Here is a 25,167-nt window from a genome sequence, read left to right as displayed (position 1 = left end):
AAGTGGCTGCCTGGCCAGCTGGCCATGGTGCTCAGCCAGGATGCACCAAGCTCCACATGGGCAGGCGCAGAGGAGAAGCCGCCGATCAGTTGGAGCGGGGGGCAGCCTCTTTCAGCTGAAAGCCACGGTCAGCTGGGTCGGGTGTTTCAGGCCTCCAGACCTCCCAACTCCCACCATTACTCGCAGCTACTCACCTGTGTTGTTGCTCGGTGAGTAGCTGCTCCTCAAATGAGGAAATCTAATGTAAATGTACTGCACAGATATGCAGTTCAGAGAGGGCTCAAGAGCTACTCTGAGAGCCCCTGAGATCTACCGGTAGATCGTGATCTACTGGTTGGTGACCACGGCTCTAGGGCAATCACAAGCAGCCTGCTAGATCCCAGTTCCAAAGGCTCGCTGTCCCAGTCTGTAACTGCCACATAACAGCTCCTGAACTGGATCAAACTCCCCCACAGCAGCCTGGTTCCCTTTCTGCTCCCAAAACAGGGAAGAATCCACAGACTGCTGAGTCTTCCTCCACACATGTGGAGAGATTCAAATCTCCCAAACAAAAGCCACTTCCTTCCTGGTTTCCTCCAGGGCTCATGGGAATTGTAGTCTCTGGGGCTAGATTACAGCACATAGGATCTTCCCTGAGAATAATCAGAGGCACCTTTAGTAAGGGGACTACAAGTGTTACTGGGATGTCGGAATAAGCTACCCAATATTTCAAAATCTATTTTAAAATAACTGTCTGCTTCAATAGATGCAGAATATCTATTTCAAAATACTTCTGGTAACCCAAAATAGCTCTGCTGTGTAGACATACCCTTAGGTAGCGGGAAGGCACTAAGCCCTCAACAGGGGAGAAAAAACTGAGACTTGCATTTTATGATACATGTGGGGCTTGGACAAAAGTGATTTGTTTTGTTTTGGAACATGTCACAGCTTAGGAAATCTAACAGCAGTATTCTTCAAAGGAACTTTAATGAAAATGCCCATATTAAGGAAAATACCCACATGGATTCAGGGAGACAGACTGAAAGTCATGTTCCATACACAATATAAACAAATAATATTTATTAAAAAGTTATTTGCACAAAAGTAATGAGACTTGTGTTTAAATATGAATGTTCATGGCACACGTCCCAACAAGAGCCCATGACATCAGTATTGGTGCATGAGACCAAACTCCCTCCACTTATGGATGGAAACACTTAGGAGGATACTGATGACAAGTGTTGCCGGCCGTCCCACAGTCACAGGGGAAGGTGACTTTGGCTTGGGTGGCAGGAGCTGCAGCTGGAGACCCCAATGAGATCTCAGAACACAGACTGGTACAAATCGCTCCCTGCTGCTGCGCAGCTTCCAGCTTCTCTCCAACCCACCAAACCCTGATTGGTTAATTCTGTGTCCTGCCACCCCCACCTCTGTCTGTCCCCAGCCTGGCTGTTAGTTCTCCCCCTGCTCAACCCCCACCTCTGCCCCTCCTGCAGCCCCAACGGGTCTTCTGCTTACCTTTCCCATCCCTGGGACTGGAGGAGGGTGGGGGAGGAGTTTTCAGGCATCACAGAAATGAGGAGGCTGGGTACAATGGAGTCCTCCAGGGTCACAGGGATTGGAGTGTGTGAGGCCAGAGAGGCTAATTTCAGGGGCACAGGCTGAGCTGGGATTTCCACCCCACCCAGAGCCAGGGTCGGATTCTCTCCCCAGGGAGGGAGCCCGGCGGGAAAGTGAAGATCGGGGCCTCGGTTCCAGCATCGATAAATGTCACCTGCCCCCGGTCACAGTCCAGACAAACCCGGATCCTGTGGGGGGGGCTCAGAGGCAGGCGGGTCTCAGGGAAGGTGAAAGCCCGGAACTGAACCCCCCACCGCTCCACAGCCCAGAACCCCCCCTCGGGGCTCAGGCTGATCTCTCCCTTCCTGCTCACAGACTCTTTGGCCACCCCCACAGCCCAGCATGGCCCATCCCCCACCTCCACCTCCCAGCAATGTCTCCCCGAGGTGAACCCCTCACGGCCCAGCACACAGGGCCGAGTGTCAAATCTCTCCGGGTTGTCGGGCAGTCGCTGCCGTGTAGGTTCCCATCTCACACGTTTCCGATCCCCAGACAGGATGAGCAGGGGATTCGCCGTGTCTGGATCCAGCATCACAGTCGCTGGGGAGAGAGAATCAGGGTGTGAGGGGCAGAGCTCAGCCCTGTGGGCGGCTGGGGCCATTTTTCACCCTCCCCAGCAGCCCTGTTGTGGCTGGGACAGGCCTGGGCCCCAGAGAGCTGCCTCTGCCCTGGGCCCTGAGACTGAGCCGAGCTGTCACTGCAGCGCCTCGGCCTGGGCAATGGGACCCGCTTCGTCAGCTTCTCATTTGTGTGCAGAGGCTGCAGCCTCCTGCCCCCAGCTCGGGCTGCTCCACCCCCAGGGCCAGGCCCAGAGCAGGAGGGTTCAGTGGGGAGGAGGGAGCAGAGGAGGCAGGTTCCAGCTTTAACCCCCAGAGGGAAACTCCCTCCCCTGCTGCAGCCTCCACCCCCCGCCAGGGCACAGAGGGGAGCGGGCAGCGCGGGGGAAGAGCCGCCTCACCCCAGAGAGCAGGGCCTGGGCATTAGTCACCCCCAGGGCAGTGGAGGGTCCAGGGCTCCTCAGGGCAGCCAGGCTCAATGGGGGGAGCCCAGCTCTGGCTTCTGGCCTGGCTGGGTGCAGGGCCTCTGGGGAAGGGGATCTGGGTGGGGTCACTGGGAGGGGCCAGCACAGGGCAGAGGCTGGTGCCCAAGGAGGGGCTGCACCGATCAGCTGCCCCGACACAAAGCGCAGCCCCTGCCTGCAAACTGTGCTCATAGTGAGAAGTGGGGGGTCCGACCATCCCATTGCTTAAAGGGGGCAGGACACGGCCCCTCGTCCTTCTGATCCAGTGTCCCTGGGGCTCCTCACCACTCAGTGGGCAGGTTTGGGGCTCTGCCTGTCGTGGTCGCTGGGGGTTTGGTTGCTGACTTGAGCTACAAGCTCAGGAAGGTGTTTTCAGTCTCCACTTGAAACCTCACCCTGTCTGAAAGCTCCCGGAGACTTTCCTCTTGCTCTCTCCAGTGCAGAGGGCAGCGTGTCTGGTGGGGGAAGGGAGAAGACAGGTGAGAGGAGTCCATATTGTACACAACATCCCCAACCCTAACCCACAGACCTGGGTTTTTGTTATAGCAGAGACACACTTGGGTGCATCTATACTACAGAGAAGATGAGGGCTGCTGCTGTCGATCTTCCAGGGTTCAAATTAGCAGTCGAGTGAAGACAGCTAATCGCACTGAGGGGCGCTTCTGTCAATGCCGGTAGCCCTCATTGCACAAGGGCTACGTCTACACTGGCCCCTTTTCCGGAAGGGGCATGTAAATTTCACCAGTCGTCGTAGGGAAATCTGCGGGGGATTTAAATATCCCCCGCGGCATTTAAATAAAAATGTCCGCCGCTTTTTTCCGGCTTTTAGAAAAGCCGGAAAAGAGCGTCTACACTGGCCCCGATCCTCTGGAAAAAGCGCCCTTTTCCGGAGGCTCTTATTCCTACTTTGAAGAATTCATTGTGTTTGATGTGTGATGTTGACAGAAAAAGTAAAAGTTGAGTAGTTATATGGATCTAGTTACATGCTCCCAGTTGCACAGTTTTCCCATGTTCAATTTTCACAGCAGTGGGAAATGCTAGGGGGAGGGGCAGGCAGTACTTGGCTCAGATAGTAACTATTCAGTGACAGACACTGAGATTCAAACAGGAAAATCTTTATTATTAAACCACAAATTGTCGAGGTGACTCCCAAGACAGACTAATTCAAGTCCTTGAACTCTAAGAAGTTCTCAAGCAGCCTCAGTTCTTTCTATGAATGGAAAGATTTTTTCCTGGGTTTGTAAGTGGACAGTGAAATCGAGGTTCCCTGGCATCTAAGGATAAAGGTCTGCTCCCTCTAAGCCCAGTGACATTCAGGTCACAGGCCAAACGCTTATTCCAGCTGGAATCCATGTTTCAGGGGCCTGATCCGGACGTGCGCTAAGGCTGCTCTGGCTCCTTCTAAAGGAGCCTCAGTGTCACTAGCGCTGCAGATATTAATGACTTTACGGGTCTCCCACACAGGAGTGACCAGGCCGGGTCAGAGCAAAGGCCCCTCCAGCCCAGTGTCCTGTCTGCCCAGTGGCCAATGCAGGTGCCCCAGAGGGAATGAACAGAACAGGGATCCCCCAGTGAGAGCCCAGGACACTTCTGTCAAAGCCCTGTGGGATGAAGTGCGAGGTTCGGAGGGAGTGTGGCGGGCTCACAGGGAGGGCTGTGGGGGGCCCCATAGGGAGGATTGTAAGGGGCTTGCAGGGGGGGCTGTGAGAGCTTGCAAGGGAGCTGTGGGGTGGGGCTCGCAGAGGGGGTGTCACGATCGCAGGGGAGGTTGTGGGGGGCTCGCAGGGGGGTGTCACTGTCGCAGGGGAGGTTGTGGGGGGCTCGCAGGGGGGTGTCACGGTCGCAGGGTGTTGCGGGGGGGGGGTCCCATGAGCTGTCTGCCCCGGCCCAGGGCCCGGCGCCCCCGCACGTGCCGCGGGTCGGTGTCTCGCGCCAGGAGGCGGGGCCCGGTGACGTCGCTGTGGCTCCGCGCTCTGATTGGTTCATGGAGCCCCGGACCCGGCCCCCTTGCGAATCCCTCCCCCGCCCTCAGTGTCCCTGGGGCGGCCCGTCACTCCCAGCGCCACAGCGGGGTCAGGGGAATCCCCGTCACCCGGGCGCGAGAGCAAGGGGCGGGGCAATCAACGTCATTGATGACGCCGTACGGGGGCGGGGAAATCGCACGTCACTCGGGGCTCACAGCCGGGGGTTCCCTTGTCACTCGGGCTTCAGAGCAAGGGGCGGAGCGAGCAACGTCACTGAGGGGAGCCCCTCGGTCTGAGCTAAGCCCTGGCGCTGGATTCTCATCGGAGTCATTGACCTGCTGCGCATGCGCGGTCTGACCGCGCTCGCCCCATTCCCTGAGTTCCCGGCCGTGCTCAGGCCCCGCGCCGCGCGCCCGGAGTTGGGAGGGGCCGTTGGTGCCGTTACTCGCTGCGGGGCTGTGACCCCCCCGTCCTGCGCTGCTGGTGGGTCCGGCGCTGGGGATCGGGGCGCTCTGGGGGCGGCTCCGGCCGGGCAATGGCCTCGCCCCCCCCCCCCCGCCTCTGCGCTCGCGTCACAAACACCCCGCGCGTGTCGCCCTGTCTCCGTGCGGGGGGGGGCTGCGGAGTGTGCGGAGAGGGGGGGCCCTGGCATGAGGAGCGCGGGGCGGGGCTGGCTGGGCAGGGGGCTGAGAGGCCCCGGGGGGGGGGGGGGTGAGCGAAGCTTTTGGGGCTTTTTTGGTTTATAATTTTGATTTTTTTGTATCCTCAGTGCTGGTGCCTCAGGCCCCCCCCCCGGACCTGCCCCCCAATTGCTGACAGTGACACGGCCCCGGCCCCCAGCCCAGAGGCAGCCATGGCTGCAGAGAGCCCCGTGGAAAGTGTCCGGGAGGAAGCGCCGCGTCCCGTCTGCCTGGAGGATTTCACAGCCCCTGTCGCTCTGCAGTGTGGGCACAATTCCTGCCAGGCCCCCCTCAGCCCTCAGGGCAGAGACACTGAGCAGCAGGGACCCCTCCGGCCCAACCGGCAGCTGGCAAACGTGGTGGAACTAGCCAAGCCGCTGAGTTTCCAGGCATCAAAGAGAGAAAGATGGGACGGGGTGTGTGGGGAGCACCAGGAGGCTCTGAAGCTGCTCTGTGAAGAGGATCAAACTCCCATCTGTGGGGTGTATGACAGATCCTGGGATCAAACGGTGGCGCCTATACAGGAAGCTGCCCAGGAGTACAAGGTACAGAGTTGCTGTCCAGTGTGATGGGAAATAACGTTGGGTTTTAATTACAGGCTAATTTCACTGACTGTTATCGGGCACAGGTGTGACACAGCTCTGTAAAGCCTTCATGGTACAAGTTGTACAAGTGGTACAACGTACATCAAGTCTTTACAGATACCTGATGTGGGAAATGTTTCTCTGAGGCTCTGAATCCTGAAACCCAGCCCTCACTGCTGGCAGAAGGGATGTTTGCACAAGGGAAGTTGTTAACAGTCAGAGAGGTGTAGATCACAGGAGCTACAGGCCACTCGGTCAGTGAGCTGTCTTGGGACTGGAGAAGAGGAGGTTACAAGCTGTTACTGATTGGAGGAACAGGACTAATAATCTGGCATTTGCCTTATAGACCCGCAGTGGCATCTGGGCCTTGCACAACACCCAGCAAGGGAAAGTCCCTGCCCTAACTGGTAGGGACCCAGCTCCTTGCCCCTCAGCATCACTGAACAGTGATGAAGTGTGGCCTTTATGAGGGAAAGATGCCTTGATAAAGCCCCAGGCCCAGCAGGGAGAGGAGGTTTCCCACTGGGATGCTGAACTCCTGGGCTCCTCCGTGAGGAGTTAAACTCTGATGCAGCAGCTGGCAGTAGATGAGGTTGCTGGGCTGGATGCTGTGTGGGACCCCGAGCACCTTCACTCTACCCATAGCAGGGCTTCAGGAAGTGCAGGTCCATGCCAGGCAGAACTGGGATTCAACTGGATTGTAGCAAGAGTTCAAACTGGTTAACTGATGAGCTAATGTTTCTCGGTGCCTGATAAACTTCCCACTGCTCCAGCAGTGCCCACTTGCCTCTGGCAGCTAACCTCAGTCTGCAGCTGCTGGGCGTTCCCATTGGCCAGCAGTTCTTGTGGCTGCCCCCAGCAGACCTTGTGAGAGATCTAATACCAGGAGAGCCCATTTCCACTTCCAGCCCTGCCTGTCAGCAGGTTAAAAAATACTGTCATTGATAAAATTGTAATCGGTTACGTGATTAGTATTGTTAAGCATTTTTACCTCCCTAATCCCCACCTGCGTCGTTCTTTAGGAAGGGAGCTTCCTAAGCAAGTTGAGTAAGAAACCACAATGCTGTTAAACAAACAAACAAAAAATCGCACTGCTTGGTGTTTATCGGGTCAAGCAGATGTTACCATCTAAGAGAAAAGTGCCTTACTTCCTCTTTTCTCTATAAATTTCCACTGTGACTTTGTAAGAAGGTATAAATATCTCAGACGTTTGAGTGTGAGGAGAGGCTTGTATCGGTAAGGGGTAACTCCCTGCCATCTGCAATACCACCACCCCCAGCTGGGATATTAAAATGGTTTTGTCTGACTCGAACCCTAAACCTAGGGTGTGTTTATCAACTGTTTCAGTGAGCAGAAGAAGGTAAACTCTTTGTCACTGAGAAAGAACTGTAACCCCAGGTGGGACTTGAGACCACAATCCCTGGCTTAGACGGCCAGTGCCTTGTCCATTAGGCCACTGGGGCATACAGAAAAAACTGCTGGAGACAGAAATTCACCCTTCTAAATGTCCCTTCTTCAACTTTTAGCTCCTGATTAAGCCCCTTTAAAGAAGCCAGATACACAGGAAGGGCTGATCACACCCCTCTGAAAATCAGCTTTCCATGGGTATCTGTAGCTGGCTCCAAGTCATGGGCCCTGATGTCTCGTCTCCCTCCCGAAACCAGGGAAGTGTCTCCCACCGCTTCAGCCTCCTGAGGCTCTATGGCCGTGTCTGTACAGCAGAGACAGCAACACTCACAGCCCCACAGGAGGGCCCCTGGCCTAGCAATGTGGCCCCCTGAGCAGCCTCTGATGTTCCCTGCGTGAGCCCCAGAACCAGCCCTGAGTGAGGGGGGCAGAGGGGGAGCAGCTCACACATGCAAAGGGGCTGGCCAGGGGCAGGACATGAGCCTGCAAAGCAGCAGTGACATCACAAGGAACTTTTTCATCACCTCAGCTCATTGGCTGGGGGGCAGTGACCTCACAGAGGGACCATGACAACAGCCAGGCGGGACAGGCTGCAGGGCTGGGGCATCTCAGAGACCCCCATGGCCTGGCTGCCTGGAATCTCCTTTGTGAGGTTTCCCCTTGAACTCACCTCTAAGCCAGCCTCAGACCAGAGCACCCAGGACTCCTCTGCATGACGGGTGAAATGGTTTGCCGTGTGAATTCTGTGTCAGGTGACATCAAGCCTGGGCACTGAGATTATTTGCCAGTTTCCCTGGTTTGCTCTTACTTATACCTGTGATGGCTGAGTGGTTAAGGTGTTGGAGTTGAAATCCAATAGGGTTTCCCTGTGCAGGTTCAAATCCTGCTCACAGCCAGGCTTGTGTTTTAGCCACACCCCTTCCTAGGGCAACATGGAACCCAAACCCTGAGAAGAACATGCCTGTCCCATCAGAAGGGACACCTGCAGAAGGTAACAGAGGCTACAAAAGCAAGGAGAGAACATGGATTGCACGGTCCTGCCTAACAACAGGAAAACCAGTCTGGCTTTCAGCAGAGCCACCTCCCCATGGATGCAGCCAGGGGACCAAGTGCCTCCAGTGGCCCCTCCCTCTCCACAAAAGCCGGCCCTGGTTGGGTAGAAAGATGCTGGGCCCAGCGGCCTCCCTTCACCTGGCAGAGGCAGAAGTAATGGAGACAGGCCCAGGGGTGCGTGGGCTACAAAAGCCTCTTGTTCCCTTCTCAACTCCTAACAGTGCAAACATCAGGGAGAGTAGCTCAGTGATAGACTACAAATTATATGAGTGTTACTTCAAATCCAACTGACCATTCAGTGGAAACATTTATTTCTCCAATTCCATTACATTCTAGGTTTCTATTTTTTTAAATTCTTTAAATGAAGACGAATCCTTACTGCTGTCCTGTTCTAATGTGCATAAACCAGGCAAACCCGTCCCTCAGCTGGAGCCAGCTCAAACCCGCTGTGTGTCTGGTTTCTGTTTCCATCCATTCAACAAGGGTGTGATTTGGAAGCCCAATGGCAGGTCCTTGGTCTCCATGGGCTGTGCTGTGCAGAAGAACAAGAACCACACCCAGCTGGGGAAGAACGGCCTAGTGTGTATTGCAATTGGTGGAGGAGGTGCCCACAACATACCTGGGGCTCTAATTACTGGCCACCTTCCTTTCACACAGATCATTGATCCTTGTGACTTTCAGGTACATTCACATGGCAGCTGTTTAAACATAATGTGCTTCTATTGCATGATCAGCACCAGAATCTCCGGCTATGGCTACACTACGAATTTTCTCAGCAAAAAAGGTGCTAATGAGGGTCTCATTTGCATGAGTCATGAAATTATTTGCATATTTTCTGGCAAACTGATTTTGTGCTGGAGTTGCTGTGCAAAAACAAGCAGTATGGAAGTTTTCTTTTTGTGCAAAACCCCCTTTTTCTGCAAGATCAGGATACCTCTTTTGGGGGGGGCATAAGAATCTTGTGAAAAAAGGGGATTTTGTGCAAAAAAAATGTTCACGCCGCTTGTGTTTGCACAACAATCCCATTGGCAGAAAATATGCAAATGAGATCATGACTTGTGCAATTGAGTCCATCATTAACATATTTTTTTAAGGAGAAAGCTTCTAGTGTAGATGTAGCCTCTGTGAGTTACCAGCAGTGGAGCTGTTAGTGTCGGCATCTAACTAATTGCACCGTTAGGCCATGTCTTCACTCAGGTGGAGATGGCTGCTGCAATCCATCTTCCACAGCTTGATTTACCAAGCCTAGCTAAGCCTCACTAAACCAAACCCCAAGGGCACCTCCTGCTCTTTGCTACTATCCTATTCCCACTGTGAGGGCACCACCAAGCTCAACTGAAGGTAAAATCAACACCAGCTACATATTGAAGAAAGGAAAGCCCCATTAACCTGGTGACAAGGCACCACTGGGAGCTGAACCCAGCATGTCCTGCTTACAAGGCAGGTGCTTTAGCCAACTAAGCCATGGTGCCCTCCTTGAAAGCAACCATCAAACTGTTCTACTCTATGGTGCCAGACACCCCCTTCCCATTCCAAAGTGCAGCCGTTCCCCATTTCCCTCCAGCTCTTGCCATGACTCAAGGCCTGCGCAGCCCAAGACATTTGATTGGCAGCTGGTGTCATGATTATGAGGGTTAGCCAGCAGCCTGGGGATTAAGGGGTATCTTTGTGTGGCTGTTGCCTGAGGCTGAGGCTTGTGCTTAAGGGGACATACACATAACCCCCCCCCCCTCCGGCGCAGCCAATGCTCCGGTGTCCCTGCTTGCTTTCCTGCCTTGCTGCGGGACAGCAAAGCATGTGTGTCTCTGAGTGCTTTGGTTGCTCTCACTCAAGACACCATAGCACTCTGCAACATGGAGCCAGAGCAGCCCCTGGGCACCCAGGTGTGTCTCATGGATGCATTGCTATCAGCCTGGCTGCACCTGCTGCAGGCTGCCATCCGGGACATCCATCGGGGAGGCTGTCAGTATCCAGGAGGCCCTGCGGGAGAGCGTCCACCCTGAGGAGCACTCAGAGCCTCCCTGGTCTGCCCCACTGGGGGCTTGTGCCTCATTCCTCCCTCACGTCCTTCTGCTCTACCCCTCCCTAACCCCCCCTTCCTGATGTCCAATAAAATACATGTATTTTCATAAACAAAAACGGGGATAAAACCCTGGTGAGAGTTGGGAAAGGAGGCTGGAGAGGGGAGGAGGGAGAGGGACACCTGGGAGGAAGGATCTGGAAGGGTAAGGCAAGGGGAAGGAGGAGGAGAACCTCAGGGTTGGGGGTGTTGCTGGCCCTCCTGTCTCCCAGCACTGTGTGTGCGGGAGCCTTGGCGTCCCCGAGAAGGGGGGGGGAACAGGTGGCGGGGGAGGAAGAAGAAGCGGGAGGAGGAGCAGGAGTGGGTGGAGGAGCGATAGCTGGGGCAGCCACAGGGGCTGGAGCGGCAGCCGGCACCAGTCTCTGCACCAGGGTCTACAGGTTGTTGTGGATGACACGGCCCTGCTCCAGCAGCTCCTGCAAGCCCTCCTGCTGCAGCTGCAGGTCTTCCTCCACCCAGCGCTCCTGGCAGCAGACCTGCCTGGCATATAGTGCCAGGTGCTGCCAGTGGTACTCCTCCAGGTGCCGGGTCATCCTGCTGGCCCGGGTGCGGGACGCTGTCCTGGGTGGGGTTGTGCGCCCTGCACCCGCGGCTGGTGCGCCCTGCACCCGCGGCTGGTGCGCCCTGCACCCGCGGCTGGTGCAGCTGTGGAGAAACAAGAGACCTGCTCAGTTATCCCTGGGGACACAGTGGGTGATACCCTGCCCCCCTCTGCAAGGTGAGGACGGCAGGTCTCCGCACCATCATGTCCTGCTATCCCTGGGAGTGTGAGCTGGCCCAGGACTGTTTCCATGCCCCTGTGCTGTATATTGTGTGGGGGTGTGGTGGGGGGGAAGGGAGATGTGCCCTGCCTCTGCATAGAGGGAGCTTCTGGAGAGAGAGCATTGTGCAGTGTCTCTCCCCGGGGTCAGGAGCATGTCATGTGCCTTCATACATACATGCGTGTGGGTAACAGGCCAGGGCCTCTGTGTGGCACATGCACAGGTTGCTGCGTGATCTGTGGTCAGCAAGGACCACACACGCAGTCCCTAGGCTCCCCCCCACACCCTTCTCCCCCCCCCCCATCCCCCACATAAGGGGACATTGATGATACTCACATGTTGAGGCCTCCCTGGCCTTGGATGACACTGGTGACAAGCTTGCTGGGATGGCTCTGGATGCCGGAGTTCCTTCCAGGCTGTGATTCCAAATTAACTTTGCTGTGTAGACATACCCTCAGTCTTCTCCTGTCTCTTTTTCTATGGACAAACCCACGTCCAGTGCTGAGTCCCTGCTGGACAAGGGCAGAGTTCCACAAAACTGGGACTCTCTTAAAGGCAGATAAATGGGCTCCCAACATCCGATGGGGTTTGCCCTCATGCTTATATCTGTTTCTTCAGGAAAAATTGAAGACTCCTTTGAAGGCTCTGCGGGAAGAGAGAGAAAAGCTGCTGAGAAGGAAAACAGCAACAGAAGGGAAAAGCCAGGAGTATCTGGTAAGTGCTTGTGGCTATGGACCAGCAGGGACTGGCAGTGGGAGGGCTGTGTTAGGAGGCAGACTCCTGCGTGTCCTTGGTGAGGTTGGGCTTGTTTGTGTTTCTCCTGGATCATGGATTGCTGGCTGAGATCCATCTGTAGACAGGCCCTGAACATCCATGTCAGCATGAGTTCATGTCCAGCATTTGTGGCTTTCCCAAGTGAGCTGAATGTCCCCTGAAGGGCTGTCTGCTCACTTGGTGCATTAACATGTTTGCTTCTTTTTCCTCTCTGGGTATCTCTGTCAGGCTGGTGCTGAGTCCTGCCTCCTGCTGCTCTGGGTCTGAATTCCCAGAGGCCATGAATGACAGAAGATGTTGCCCATGACTGAGGGACATGGGTCAAAGGAGACGCTGGGAGAGACGCCTCTGCCAAGTAACCACAAAGTAGAGTCAAATGTCACACATTTTAGGTTTTTCCAAGAAATTCTTGCTGCTGCGCGCTGTTCCCCATGAAAGAGCCCTGGGTTCTGTCCAGGCCCCTCACCAGCCCTTTCCCTGTTTTCACACAGAAATGGACACAAGCCAAGAGGCAGATGATTGTGGCCGAGTTTCAGCAGCTGCAGCAGTTCCTGGAGGAACAAGAGCGACTCCTGCTGGCCCAGCTGGAGAAGTTAGATGAGGAGATTGGGAGGTTCCAGACTGACACTATCAGGAAACTCTCTGTGCAGATTTCCCGCCTCAGCGAGCAGATCGGTGAGCTGGAGGGGACGTGTCAGAAGCCAGCAAGTGAATTCCTGCAGGTGAGACTGAGGGAGAAACGTCCCAGCTCCTCACACAGGGAAGGGAGGCTCCTGAATCACAAGTGCTGGGGTCCAGCATTCAGATCTCAGTGTAACACCTTGTGCATTGCTGCCATGTGAGTGACTCTTGTGCTTTGTAGAGTTACAGGCACAGAGCTATTAGAGATGGCAAAGCCCCATTTGCTCAGGGGATCCATGTTCCTGGGGCTAAGGCAGGGCCTCTTCCCATGTTTGCAAAATCCCTTCTGTGAGGTCCCCTTTGGGTGTCCAATGGGGCTGAGATTCTTTTCTCTGTCTTTTTTCTAGGACGTCAGAAGTGCCCTGAGTAGGTACGTGGCTCTCACTCCCCTCACATTGCAGAGCGCAGGGAAAGGGCTTGGAACTGATGTTAGCACCACATCTCCACAGGGCTCTACAGCCAGACGTTAGATACAAATATCTCTGACTCCTCTAATTCTGAGGGTCTCATCCTCGCACTTTAGACTCTGGAATTCCCCATTCAGGGCACAGTCTAACCTCAGGTGTTTGCTAGAGCTCTCACCTCCCTGGGGCCTGGCTGCTTCAGGACTGTGGGGTGGAACATGGGCCTGTCACTGCTGGGCACATTCAGCCCAGAGCAGCAGGGACCAAGAGTCTGTCCCACCTGAGGGCTGTTTGGAGACCTGTGTGGAAGGAGCTGGGGAGAGGGGAGCTGGTGTCTCACTGTAGTCCCTAGTGTACAGATTCTTTCAGCCCTTCACCTGGGAACCTTCTGTCCCTCGGCGTCTGGGCCAAGAAGTAAGTTGGCCACGGAGACTCAATTCCCCTTTAGTCCCCCAGCCAGTCTCCCCAGACCAGAAGTGAAGAACAGCAATGGGACCTTTCAGGGGAAGGTTGCATGGCCATGGAATGTATCGTCCCTGCTCTCGGGCTGGGAGAATTGGAGGATTCTAACCCCAGGCCTGTTAGAGCTGAGACTTACTAGCCAGAACTTATCAGCAGTAAAGTAAATACAATCACATTGAATTGTTTCTGTCCAGGTGTGAGACGGGGCAGTTCCAGCTGTCAGAGATTTCCCCTGAACTGGAAGAACAAGTCAGCACCTTCTCCCAGAAAACGATTGCGCTGTCGGAGACACTGAGGGAGTTCAAAGGTACCTGGAAAGGGATGGATGAGGGGAAAGCGGTTCAAGTATCTGAAACTATTGAATCTGGGCTCTGAAGCCAACCTTCCCCTGCCTCAATTCCCACATGGAGAATGACGGCCCCATCATTCTGCTCTCCTTAGAGACACTGAGCGAACAGACCCAACTGCTTGCAGATAGAGCCAGGGGTTTGCAAACTCTGAACCTCCCATTGAGAGATCAAAATGGCCAGTTACTGTGATGGCAACGTGTTCCGCCACCACAGCTCCAGGTTATGATAAGAGGCAGTGAGTGAATGAGAAACCAAGTGGGTGGGGGTGAGGAGGGAAGAGTAAATCTCATTTACAGCTTGTCTCTCCTGGGATGAGTGTGAGGCTGCAGAGATATTGGCTCCATTGCTGAGAGGTGCCCGAGTGAGAGAGGAAATGAAAGTTTCAGACTCTTTCATACTAAATACCTGAGTGTGTGTGTATCTGGTCTCTGATACAATTGAAGCACAGAGTTCAAAGTGGGAAGATTGTTATAAATAGGAGAGCCTGGAATCTCACCTCTCTTATTCCTTCCCCCACCAGTCACTCTGCCCTCTGCACTGGAGAGAGGAAGATTAAAATCTCTGGGATCTTTCAGACAAGGTGAGTTTGCAGGGGGAGATTCCTGGGATTGTCATTGAAGTTACCTATCAAACCCAGCGACCATGGTGCACACAGCCCTAAATCTCATACACTGATCAGTAAGGAGCCCCAGGGGCGCTGCTTGGGGACCTGCAGACACTTTGAGAAACACTAATCTACAAGGTGTGATGCTAAAGGGGTGAAGTTAAAGCACACAATGGACGGCACCTTCAGGCTCAGATTTCACTGCTCGGGCAGTTTCAATATGGGATTAGTTTCAAACAATAAATAGGCTGAGAGCTGACTGGCTTCCACGGTATCAGTTTGCTTATGGTGAGAAACTTCTGGATACACAAGGGCTCTTCAGTCTAGTGCAGACCTGGACAAAATACAGCCTATCTAGCTCACCAGGCCATTGGATGTAGCCCACTGATGCTTTGCGAGCCATGGGCTAGTTCCATGCTTGCCACTTTCCACCTGCAAGCCACTTCACCGGAGGTGAAGCGGAAAGGCTACAGGCACTGCTTCCACCCCCAGGATAGTCTCATTGGCTGGTTTCTGGCTAGAAAGGAAGCACTGTGCCCCCTCCCCTCTGGCTCATTTATTCACTCACCCACATGGCCCCGCAGCCGGTATGAGGGTTGAGCAGGCTTCCTGCCTGCCTCAGAGAGGTGCTTGGCTTCTGGTTGGGAGTCACTCAGATAAGTCTCCTGGCCAAAGCCTGCCTCTGGCACCCCAACCTCTCCTTTCCCCATCTAATTCTCTGCCCCCCACTCCCGGCTCCCACTCCACATACCCAAACTCTTTGTTCTTTTTCTGCATCCAAGTAACCCTCGTCTCTTTATTTGTTCACTTAGCCGCTTTTCTAAATTAACTTTACTTTAAATATCTCATGAGTCGTTGCTAATCCAGTGCCCCAAATCACACTGCCTCCTTCACCCGAACTCCTTCCCAGATCCCTCTTTCCCTCCTGCATCCCAACCCCTTACTGAAAGCTCTCTTCTTCTCGCAATGTCCATCCCATACGCTCTATTTCCTGCTTAATGTCTTGGAAGAGTGCAGCTCTCAACCACTTTCCAAAATCTTGGAGTCTCTCCCCCCGCTCCCCAAACAAAATGAATTGCTCACCCCTGGTCTAGTGGATACAGTTCAGTGAGAGTCAATAACTGAAAGCTGCAGTCAGAGAATTTCAGGCTAGAGAAGAGGCACAAATATTTGATGGGTAAGAGGATTAGCTGCTGAAATAAATGAGCAAAGAACTGATGGGTTCTCCATCTCTTGATGTCTTCATATCAACACTGGGTGACTTTCTACAAAATATGCTGTGGGGAAACAGAGCTTTGTGCATGGGTAGCTGGGCTAGGTGTAATGGCTTGTGCCACAGAGGGGACAGACTGCATGGCTAAGGATATCTTCTGATGCCATGAATCCATGAATTTTAAGGTCTTATCCTGTAAACATTCAGCACACGTGTTTAATAATATGTATCTGAATACTCATATTATTGTTGTGGAGAGAGTTTATAAAGTGTTCTCTGTTGTGGAGAGAGTTTATAAAGTCTCTGTCAGATGAGAGAACCAAAGTTTGGGTTGCAAATCAATCCATGAAGACTAAGGATTATAAATACAGCGGCCCAAATTAAATTAAACCTATGTCCATGTTCAGGCAGATGAATATGTGGCTTGTTTAGCAGAAACCCTGGTTGCTGAGAACTGAATCCCATTGTTGCAGGCAAAGTAATGTAACTCAAGCCAGATATTGAGAGAAATAAATACAACTTTCAGATCTAACTTGTGTGTGGTGTTTATGGCATATCTAGACTCAGTGTTTGCCCAAAACTGCAGAGTCTAGCATGTTTTTCACCAGGGACAGAGTCTGAGCAGAATTGGGTGTGGAAAGGATTAAAGCCCTTTTTGAAATGTCTCCAATTCCCCTTCTTCCCCTGCCAGGCTGCAGAACACCCATGTCCGACTCCAGCTCTGCCCCTGGCCTGCAGAGCCAGGGACAGGAAATGGCCGTGGCGGAGCCAGTGAGCTTCAAGGAGGTGGCTGTGTATTTCTCTGAGGAGGAATGGGCTCTGCTGGACCCGGGCCAGAGAGCCCTCTACAGGGATGTGACGCAGGAGAATTACGAAGCTGTGAGCTGGCTGGGTGAGGATTCCTGTCCCTTTGTGTAACAGAAGCTGGGTGGGCTCTGGAGCAGCTGGGTTGGGTTTGGTTCAGGGTCCTTTATTGCCCAAACCCCCAATATCAGCAGTATGTGCCCCAGTAATCCTGGCTCTTGCGTGAGAGATGACTCGGTGACATAATAGTGGTGCTGCTCTTCCCACAGCCAAGCTCTCATTGTGGTTCCAACCATCTTGCCCATGTTGTGCCTTGACCGTAGGTGTCAGTGGAAGGGCCCAGGCAGGTACCAGAGTTGTGGGGCAGGGTGCAGCTGCTCTTAGCGTCTGCAGGGTCCCCTTGTGCTATTGTGCTGAGCCCCTGGAAGGAAGGCGCCAACTCAGAGTCCTTCCCTTCCTCTGGTAGATTCTGTGCAACCCAGAGGGGCACCAAATGGCAGGCTCAACTGGCCACAAAAGGAGGGCTGCTGCTGCTGGCAGAGTCGAACCAAGGCTGCAGAAGGGGAGCTGAGCTGCAGGAGCATCTACAAGCAGCAGAGAAGCAGCCCAACCTGTCTCCACGTTGGCTGGGCACAGGAACAGGCCAGCACTGCCCTGGCTGTCTGCAGAACTGACAGTTGTTGTGGGCAGCTGACAGGGCCCACCATGGCACAGTCAGTCAGGATCAGGAGTATGGACCATAGGCAGGGCTTGAAGTGGCCAGCCAAGGATTCATTTTCCTGATCAGACAATTCCCCTGCCTCCTTCTGGCTCAAGTAGAGCATCTGAGCCCAAGAGCAGGGCAATTCCATCCCCCAGCCAAGAGCTTTGTGGGCAGAGCCCCTAGGGCTCTAGAGCTCAGCTGGATCCTTTCCCTCCCAGCCCTAGAGACCTGACATGTGTCAGCTCAAATATGAGTCCTGGCTAGGGGCATCTGTCAGTCCTGAAAGTCTTAGAGCTCTCCCCTTATGAGCAGTGTGTTCCTGTCCTGCCCAAGTATGGAACAGACCCTAAAGGAGACAGTTGTATCCTGTAAGAGTGCAGCAGAGCGCTCAGTTCCCCATGGGAGTCAGCTAGGCTATTCCCAACATGGTAGTTGTACAGGGGTATTATGAAATTTGTGTATCCTGGGATCTTGTACCAACCAGAGACCAGTCTCTGGAAGGTGGGGAAGGAGCCTGTCTGGGTAGGAGACTTAAGATCCTGGCTTTGGAAGCAGAAATGGCACAGACCTTAATGAACAAGATCAGCACTTGGTTAATTGCTCCCTGAATAGGATTTCCTATTTCCAAAGCTCATGTGCTCTCCTGGGTGGAGCGAGGGGAAGAGCTGCAGATCCCGGATCTCCAAGGCTGTGAGGAAGTGGAGATCATCAGTGACACCCACACAGGTGAGAAATCAGCTAAACTGACTTAAACCAATGTCTGTGTTTGCATAGCAGATGTTGGCTGTGTGTTTTCATCAAGTCTGACTGGCCCTTCAGCCTGTCATCAACTACAGTCTGAGAGTGCTGGGTGGGGAAAGAGTTATGGGGGAAGCAGGGTGAACTCAGCTCATGATTATTGAATCTTTCCAGCCATTCTTTGGGTTTGTCCCCCATTGTCTGTTCACCATTCAGATTTTCTATTTCAGCTCAGCACAGAGAATGACTCCTGTGTGGTTTCTCTCTCCATTCCAGCAGGCGATGGGATGCTGAATGAAAACAGTTATAGGAGTCTTCAAGCGGAAGGACCTGAGCAAATGGCTGCATGTAGGGTGTTAGTGGAAAGATCTGAAGGGCATGTTTCTCAGAGTCCTGAGCAAGGAGAGACTTGTGAGAGTCAGCGTAGTCTACAAGGGCAGGTGGGAAACCGTCCAGGAGCAGGACAGGATGAATCCAGTCAGAGGAGCAGAAAGTTGAAAATAAACACGGAAACTGTTCAAAAGAAAATCCCCCATCAACATTCACCTTGTGCTTGCAGTGACAGTGCAACTCCTATTAAACATGAAAGAGCCCATACAGGAGAGAAATCCTTCAGCTGCTCCGACTGTGGGAAAAGAAAGACCTCAACCCTTGTTATCCATAAGAGAGCCTACACAGGGGAGAAACCCTTCAGCTGCTCTGACTGTGGGAAAAGATTCAATTTCCTGTCACACCTTGTTAGACATAGGAGAGTCCACACAGGAGAGAAACCCTTCAGCTGCTCTGACTGTTGGAAAAGCTTCAGTCACACGTCAAACCTTGTTAGACATAGGAGAGTCCACACAGGAGAGAAACCCTTCAGCTGCTCTGACTGTGGGAAAAGTTTCAGTCAGCGGTCACACCTCGTTATCCATAGGAGAGCCCACACAGGGGAGAAGCCCTTCAGCTGCTCTGACTGTGGAAAAAGCTTCAGTGACAGGTCACAGCTTGTTATCCATAGGAGAGCCCACACAGGGGAGAAACCTTTCAGCTGCTCTTACTGTGGGAAAAGCTTCAGTCGGAGGTCATGCCTTGTTATCCATAGGAGAGTTCACACGGGAGAGAAACCCTTCAGCTGCTCTGACTGTGGGAAAAGATTCAATGACCTGTCACAGCTTGTTATCCATAGGAGAGTTCACACGGGAGAGAAACCCTTCAGCTGCTCTGACTGTGGGAAAAGCTTCAGTCGGAGGTCACAGCTTGTTATCCATAGGAGAGCCCACACAAGAGAGAAACCTTTCAGCTGCTCTGACTGTGGGAAAAGCTTCAGTCGGAGGTCACAGCTTGTTATCCATAGGAGAGCCCACACAGGGGAGAAACCTTTCAGCTGCTCTGACTGTGGGAAAAGCTTCAGTCGGAGGTCACAGCTTGTTATCCATAGGAGAGCCCACACAGGGGAGAAACCTTTCAGCTGCTCTGACTGTGGGAAAAGCTTCAGTCGGAGGTCATGCCTTGTTATCCATAGGAGAGTTCACACAGGAGAAAAACCCTTCAGCTGCTCTGACTGTGGGAAAAGATTCAATGACCGGTCACAGCTTGTTATCCATAGGAGAGTTCACACAGGAGAGAAACCCTTCAGCTGCTCTGACTGTGGGAAAAGATTCAATGACCGGTCAAAGCTTGTTATCCATAGGAGAGCCCACACAGGGGAGAAACCCTTCAGCTGCTCTTACTGTGGGAAAAACTTCAGTCGGAGATCACAGCTTGTTATCCATAGGAGAGTCCACACAGGAGAGAAACCTTTCAGCTGCTCTGACTGTGGGAAAAGCTTCAGTCGGAGGTCATGCCTTGTTAGACATAGGAGAGCCCACACAGGAGAGAAACCCTTCAGCTGCTCTGACTGTGGGAAAAGTTTCAGTCAGAGGTCACACCTTGTTATCCATAGGAGAGCCCACACAGGGGAGAAACCTTTCAGCTGCTCTTACTGTGGGAAAAGCTTCAGTCAGAGGTCAAACCTTGTTATCCATAGGAGAGCCCACACGGGAGAGAAACCTTTCAGCTGCTCTTACTGTGGGAAAAGCTTCAGTCAGTCCTCAACCCTTGTAAGACATAGGAAAACCCATAAGGAGGAAGCTATTCACCTCCTTTCAGTGTAGGAAATGTTTCAGTCAGAGGTCACACCTTGTTATCCATGAGAACTCTCACAGGAGAGAAATCCTTTAACTGCTTTGACTTTGGGATATGCTATAGCGAGAGTTCAAGGCTTGTTGCATATAGTTGATCCCACACAGGTGAGAAACCCTATAGTGGGGGTGAGCAAAATTTTCTGTTAGTAGAATTCAGCCTTCCTAAGACTTTGATCCTGTCCACAAGGCAGTGCCAGGCCCCACCTCAAAATGAGCATGTGCTGAGGGGGATGGAGCTTAGCCCCATCCCCTCTTCGTGCTTTGTAGCCACTAGAGAGGAGGCAGCGCTAGGCTGAGTCTTTGCCACACAACCTGAGCCCGGCACTAGAGGCACTGCTGCCACTACACTGCTGGCCTCCAGGGCCACATGGCCATGTCAGGGGTGCCTCTGGGGCTGTTCCTGAGCTGCATGGCTGCAGGAGCAACACCTCCAGCCCTGGACTGAATGGGTGCAGTAGTGGGGTGTCTGGGGCTGGTCCTAGTCTGTGTGGCTGCTGCTGCAGCAGTAGAGCCTCCCTCTGGGGTGACCAAGACAGTGTGACTGGAGATGTTGCTGCAAGAGGGCCCAAAGTCAGCTAATATTTGCTGTCCTTCCCAGACACTCCCTCCCAATCTCCTCAATTCCCTTTCCTCCAGCAGCCAGCACCCCCAGCTTGCACTGACACCCTCCTTTTTTCTTGCACCCTCTCTCCTGGCCACACATTGCATCTTCCCCCTTGCCAGACACCTGCCTGCTTCTGCATCCCAGATCCCTGTCACGTTATTGGATTTTAAGGTGATCATACAGATCACTGCTGTGATCACGGGGAACTTTTTGCCCCAAATTTGGTACAAAGTGGTCCGTGTGAGGTGTCAAACAAAAGCTGATATTGTGCTGATTCTGTGTATAGTATTCATGTACTTGTTTGGCGTTTGCATGGGGAGTTATGACTGTGGGCTCTGCTGATGCTGTGTATGGACTGCCTGTCATGAGGACAGAATGTCCAATGAGTGACTATGTGTGACATAGTGGGGGTACCTGGCTGGGCTGTGGTGACCCCTGCTGTCTGGAGCAAGACCCAGCAGGGAAAGCCTCACTATGCAAAGGTAATGCCAAACTTGTTGAACCAGTGGCCAGACACCCCCCATGGAGAGGAACAAAGGAAGGTGGAATGCTGCCCTGGCTGGGGGGCAGGGCGGGAAGGGAGTTAGTTGGTTCCTTCTGGAAGACAGGGAAGAAGGAGCTGGGGAGGGGGCTGGGACTCCCCTATCTCAAGGGGGGCATTGAGGCCTATTAGCCCCCAGTTCCTGTAACCAGATTACATCTGTGCTGCGCTGCGCTGTGCTGGAGGAGCAATAAACCACCCTCAATTCCACTGGCTGGTGCAGTCTGTTTGTGCCATTTCGGGGTGCAGGAGACGGGGAACCCCCAACGCGCCGTCACACTATGCTAGTCAGTATAGCTCCAAGGACAATATTTCTCAAGGTGGCCAATACACACCTGAAGAATGCGTGTGGAAAGCTGCAAAGCAGCCAGAGCACAATGGCTGCTGGCATATGAAACAGGTCACTTGACCATGTAACTAGCTCTAGCTTGGGAGACACCAGTAATGAATATCAAATGCCATGAGGGGGGCTCCATCTTGTCTTCAGTCTTGCTACTTCTCCCAGATGCAGCCTTGTTAAGGACAGAGACACGGGAAGGATTGCTGACCCATCCTGACATACGATGTACCCCAAAGACTTATGCTAGTAGTTTGTAACATCTCCACTAAGATACTGCATCAAGAACTTGCTGATTGATGTATATAATGTATTCTCCTTAACAGCCCTACTCTCAACCTTTTCTGTCTTTTATTAATAAACATTTAGATTTTAAAGGATTGGTCCACTGTGATCTGGTGGGTAAGATCTAAAGTATAAATTGACCAGGAATTCATGGCTGGTTCTTTGGAACTGGATGCATCTGTTCTTGGTTGGAGAGATCGGGCTGTATAACCCCTCACCTGTGTGTAAGCCCAGGGCTGATTGTGGCATAGAAAGAGCTGGGGTATCTGAGGGGTTTTGCTCATGAGGCTTCCTGCAGGCTGGATTGGCAGCTGAAGTGCTCAGTGTGACTGGTTTGTGGCCTATTTTGGAAAGGTCTCCAGTGAAGGGCTGTCACCAGTCCTGGTTTTGAGCAATTTGCCTTGAGTGGATTCCCTCAGCAGTGTTCAGGCCCGGCCCAGCCAATCACAGCCCTGCCCTCTCCAAACCTTCTGTAGATTACTGTTGCTAATGGAAACACACTGTTAATTACATAATTAGTCAAGCCATTTTGCTAGGGATGCCTCTGGACAGTTGCATTTGAATTATTAAAGAGATTAAACCTTTTAAATTTCTCATGTTAGTTGATCAAACTTTATTTTAAATTAAGTAAAATATTTATGTCCAATACATACTGTGGAGGTAGGCCTCGCTAGCCTGGCCAAAGACTGAACCGTACGCAGTGTATCCTGCGTCAGAAGGGAGCTTCCTAAGCAAGTTGAGTAAGAAACCACAATGCTGTTAAACAAACAAAGAAAAAATCGCACTGCTTGCTGTTTATTGGGTCAAGAAGATGTTACCATCTAAGAGTAAAGTGCCTTACTTCCTCTTTTCTCTATAAATTTCCACTGTGACTTTGTAAGAAGGTATAAATATCTCAGACGTTTGAGTGTGAGGAGAGGATTGTATTGGTAAGGGGTAACTCCCTGCCATCTGCAATACCACCACCCCCAGCTGGGATATTAAAATGGTTTTGTCTGACTCGAACCCTAAACCTAGGGTGTGTTTATCAACTGTTTCAGTGAGCAGAAGAAGATAAACTCTTTGTCACTGAGAAAGAACTGTAACACCAGGTGGGACTTGAACCCACAATCCCTGGTTTAGACAGCCAGTGCCTTATCCATTAGGCCGCTGGGGCATAAAGAAAAAACTGCTGGAGACAGAAATTCACCCTTCTAAATGTCCCTTCTTCAACTTTTAGCTCCTGATTAAGCCCCTTTAAAGAAGCCAGATACACAGGAAGGGCTGATCACACCCCTCTGAAAATCAGCTTTCCATGGGTATCTGTAGCTGGCTCCAAGTCATGGGCCCTGACGTCTCGTCTCCCTCCCGAAACCAGGGAAGTGTCTCCCACCGCTTCAGCCTCCTGAGGCTCTATGGCCGTGTCTGTACAGCAGAGACAGCAACACTCACAGCCCCACAGGAGGGCCCCTGGCCTAGCAATGTGGCCCCCTGAGCAGCCTCTGATGTTCCCTGCGTGAGCCCCAGAACCAGCCCTGAGTGAGGGGGGCAGAGGGGGAGCAGCTCACACATGCAAAGGGGCTGGCCAGGGGCAGGACATGAGCCTGCAAAGCAGCAGTGACATCACAAGGAACTTTTTCATCACCTCAGCTCATTGGCTGGGGGGCAGTGACCTCACAGAGGGACCATGACAACAGCCAGGCGGGACAGGCTGCAGGGCTGGGGCATCTCAGAGACCCCCATGGCCTGGCTGCCTGGAATCTCCTTTGTGAGGTTTCCCCTTGAACTCACCTCTAAGCCAGCCTCAGACCAGAGCACCCAGGACTCCTCCGCATGACGGGTGAAATGGTTTGCCGTGTGAATTCTGTGTCAGGTGACATCAAGCCTGGGCACTGAGATTATTTGCCAGTTTCCCTGGTTTGCTCTTACTTATACCTGTGATGGCTGAGTGGTTAAGGTGTTGGAGTTGAAATCCAATAGGGTTTCCCTGTGCAAGTTCAAATCCTGCTCACAGCCAGGCTTGTGTTTTAGCCACACCCCTTCCTAGGGCAACATGGAACCCAAACCCTGAGAAGAACATGCCTGTCCCATCAGAAGGGACACCTGCAGAAGGTAACAGAGGCTACAAAAGCAAGGAGAGAACATGGATTGCACGGTCCTGCCTAACAACAGGAAAACCAGTCTGGCTTTCAGCAGAGCCACCTCCCCATGGATGCAGCCAGGGGACCAAGTGCCTCCAGTGGCCCCTCCCTCTCCACAAAAGCCGGCCCTGGTTGGGTAGAAAGATGCTGGGCCCAGCGGCCTCCCTTCACCTGGCAGAGGCAGAAGTAATGGAGACAGGCCCAGGGGTGCGTGGGCTACAAAAGCCTCTTGTTCCCTTCTCAACTCCTAACAGTGCAAACATCAGGGAGAGTAGCTCAGTGATAGACTACAAATTATATGAGTGTTACTTCAAATCCAACTGACCATTCAGTGGAAACATTTATTTCTCCAATTCCATTACATTCTAGGTTTCTATTTTTTTAAATTCTTTAAATGAAGACGAATCCTTACTGCTGTCCTGTTCTAATGTGCATAAACCAGGCAAACCCGTCCCTCAGCTGGAGCCAGCTCAAACCCGCTGTGTGTCTGGTTTCTGTTTCCATCCATTCAACAAGGGTGTGATTTGGAAGCCCAATGACAGGTCCTCGGTCTCCATGGGCTGTGCTGTGCAGAAGAACAAGAACCACACCCAGCTGGGGAGGAACGGCCTAGTGTGTATTGCAATTGGTGGAGGAGGTGCCCACAACATACCTGGGGCTCTAATTACTGGCCACCTGCCTTTCACACAGATCATTGATCCTTGTGACTTTCAGGTACATTCACATGGCAGCTGTTTAAACATAATGTGCTTCTATTGCATGATCAGCACCAGAATCTCCGGCTATGGCTACACTACGAATTTTCTCAGCAAAAAAGGTGCTAATGAGGGTCTCATTTGCATGAGTCATGAAATTATTTGCATATTTTCTGGCAAACTGATTTTGTGCTGGAGTTGCTGTGCAAAAACAAGCAGTATGGAAGTTTTCTTTTTGTGCAAAACCCCCTTTTTCTGCAAGATCAGGATATCTCTTTTGGGGGGGGCATAAGAATCTTGTGAAAAAAGGGGATTTTGTGCAAAAAAAATGTTCACGCCGCTTGTGTTTGCACAACAATCCCATTGGCAGAAAATATGCAAATGAGATCATGACTTGTGCAATTGAGTCCATCATTAACATATTTTTTAAGGAGAAAGCTTCTAGTGTAGATGTAGCCTCTGTGAGTTAGCGGCAGTGGGGCTGTTAGTGTCAGCATCTAACTAATTGCACCATTAGGCCATGTCTTCACTCAGGTGG

General features: G+C 52.6%; 2 protein-coding genes and 3 non-coding genes across 5 annotated transcripts; 3 read left to right on the top strand and 2 right to left on the bottom strand.

Moving 5' to 3' along the window:
* Window positions 1–675: 675 nt before the first annotated feature.
* LOC142821474 (butyrophilin subfamily 2 member A2-like) lies at window positions 676–2,200 on the bottom strand. The gene has a single exon (XM_075912473.1). It carries the CDS (start codon window positions 2,198–2,200, stop codon window positions 1,628–1,630), a length of 573 nt encoding a protein of 190 aa, XP_075768588.1. The 3' UTR covers window positions 676–1,627.
* A 2,467-nt stretch (window positions 2,201–4,667) lies between these two features.
* On the top strand, window positions 4,668–24,756 carry LOC142821590 (uncharacterized). The gene is made up of 10 exons (XM_075912994.1): window positions 4,668–5,067; window positions 5,354–5,809; window positions 11,768–11,863; window positions 12,415–12,645; window positions 12,952–12,974; window positions 13,665–13,777; window positions 14,341–14,400; window positions 16,329–16,529; window positions 17,757–17,870; window positions 18,159–24,756. The coding sequence occupies exons 2-10, from the start codon at window positions 5,438–5,440 to the stop codon at window positions 20,015–20,017; spliced, it is 3,069 nt and encodes a 1,022-aa protein (XP_075769109.1). The 5' UTR covers window positions 4,668–5,067; window positions 5,354–5,437; the 3' UTR covers window positions 20,018–24,756.
* Window positions 8,069–8,153, top strand: TRNAS-UGA (transfer RNA serine (anticodon UGA)). The gene has a single exon. It is a non-coding gene; the product is annotated as a tRNA-Ser (tRNA).
* Window positions 9,707–9,780, bottom strand: TRNAT-UGU (transfer RNA threonine (anticodon UGU)). Its single transcript has one exon. It is a non-coding gene; the product is annotated as a tRNA-Thr (tRNA).
* TRNAS-UGA (transfer RNA serine (anticodon UGA)) lies at window positions 23,728–23,812 on the top strand. Its single transcript has one exon. It is a non-coding gene; the product is annotated as a tRNA-Ser (tRNA).
* Window positions 24,757–25,167: the final 411 nt, after the last annotated feature.

The sequence above is a fragment of the Pelodiscus sinensis genome, chromosome 31 (assembly GCF_049634645.1).
Source record: "Pelodiscus sinensis isolate JC-2024 chromosome 31, ASM4963464v1, whole genome shotgun sequence".
Lineage (NCBI taxonomy): Eukaryota > Metazoa > Chordata > Testudines > Trionychidae > Pelodiscus > Pelodiscus sinensis.
The sequence above is the reverse complement of the archived record's forward strand: the minus strand, read 5'-3'. Positions and strand labels throughout refer to the sequence as shown.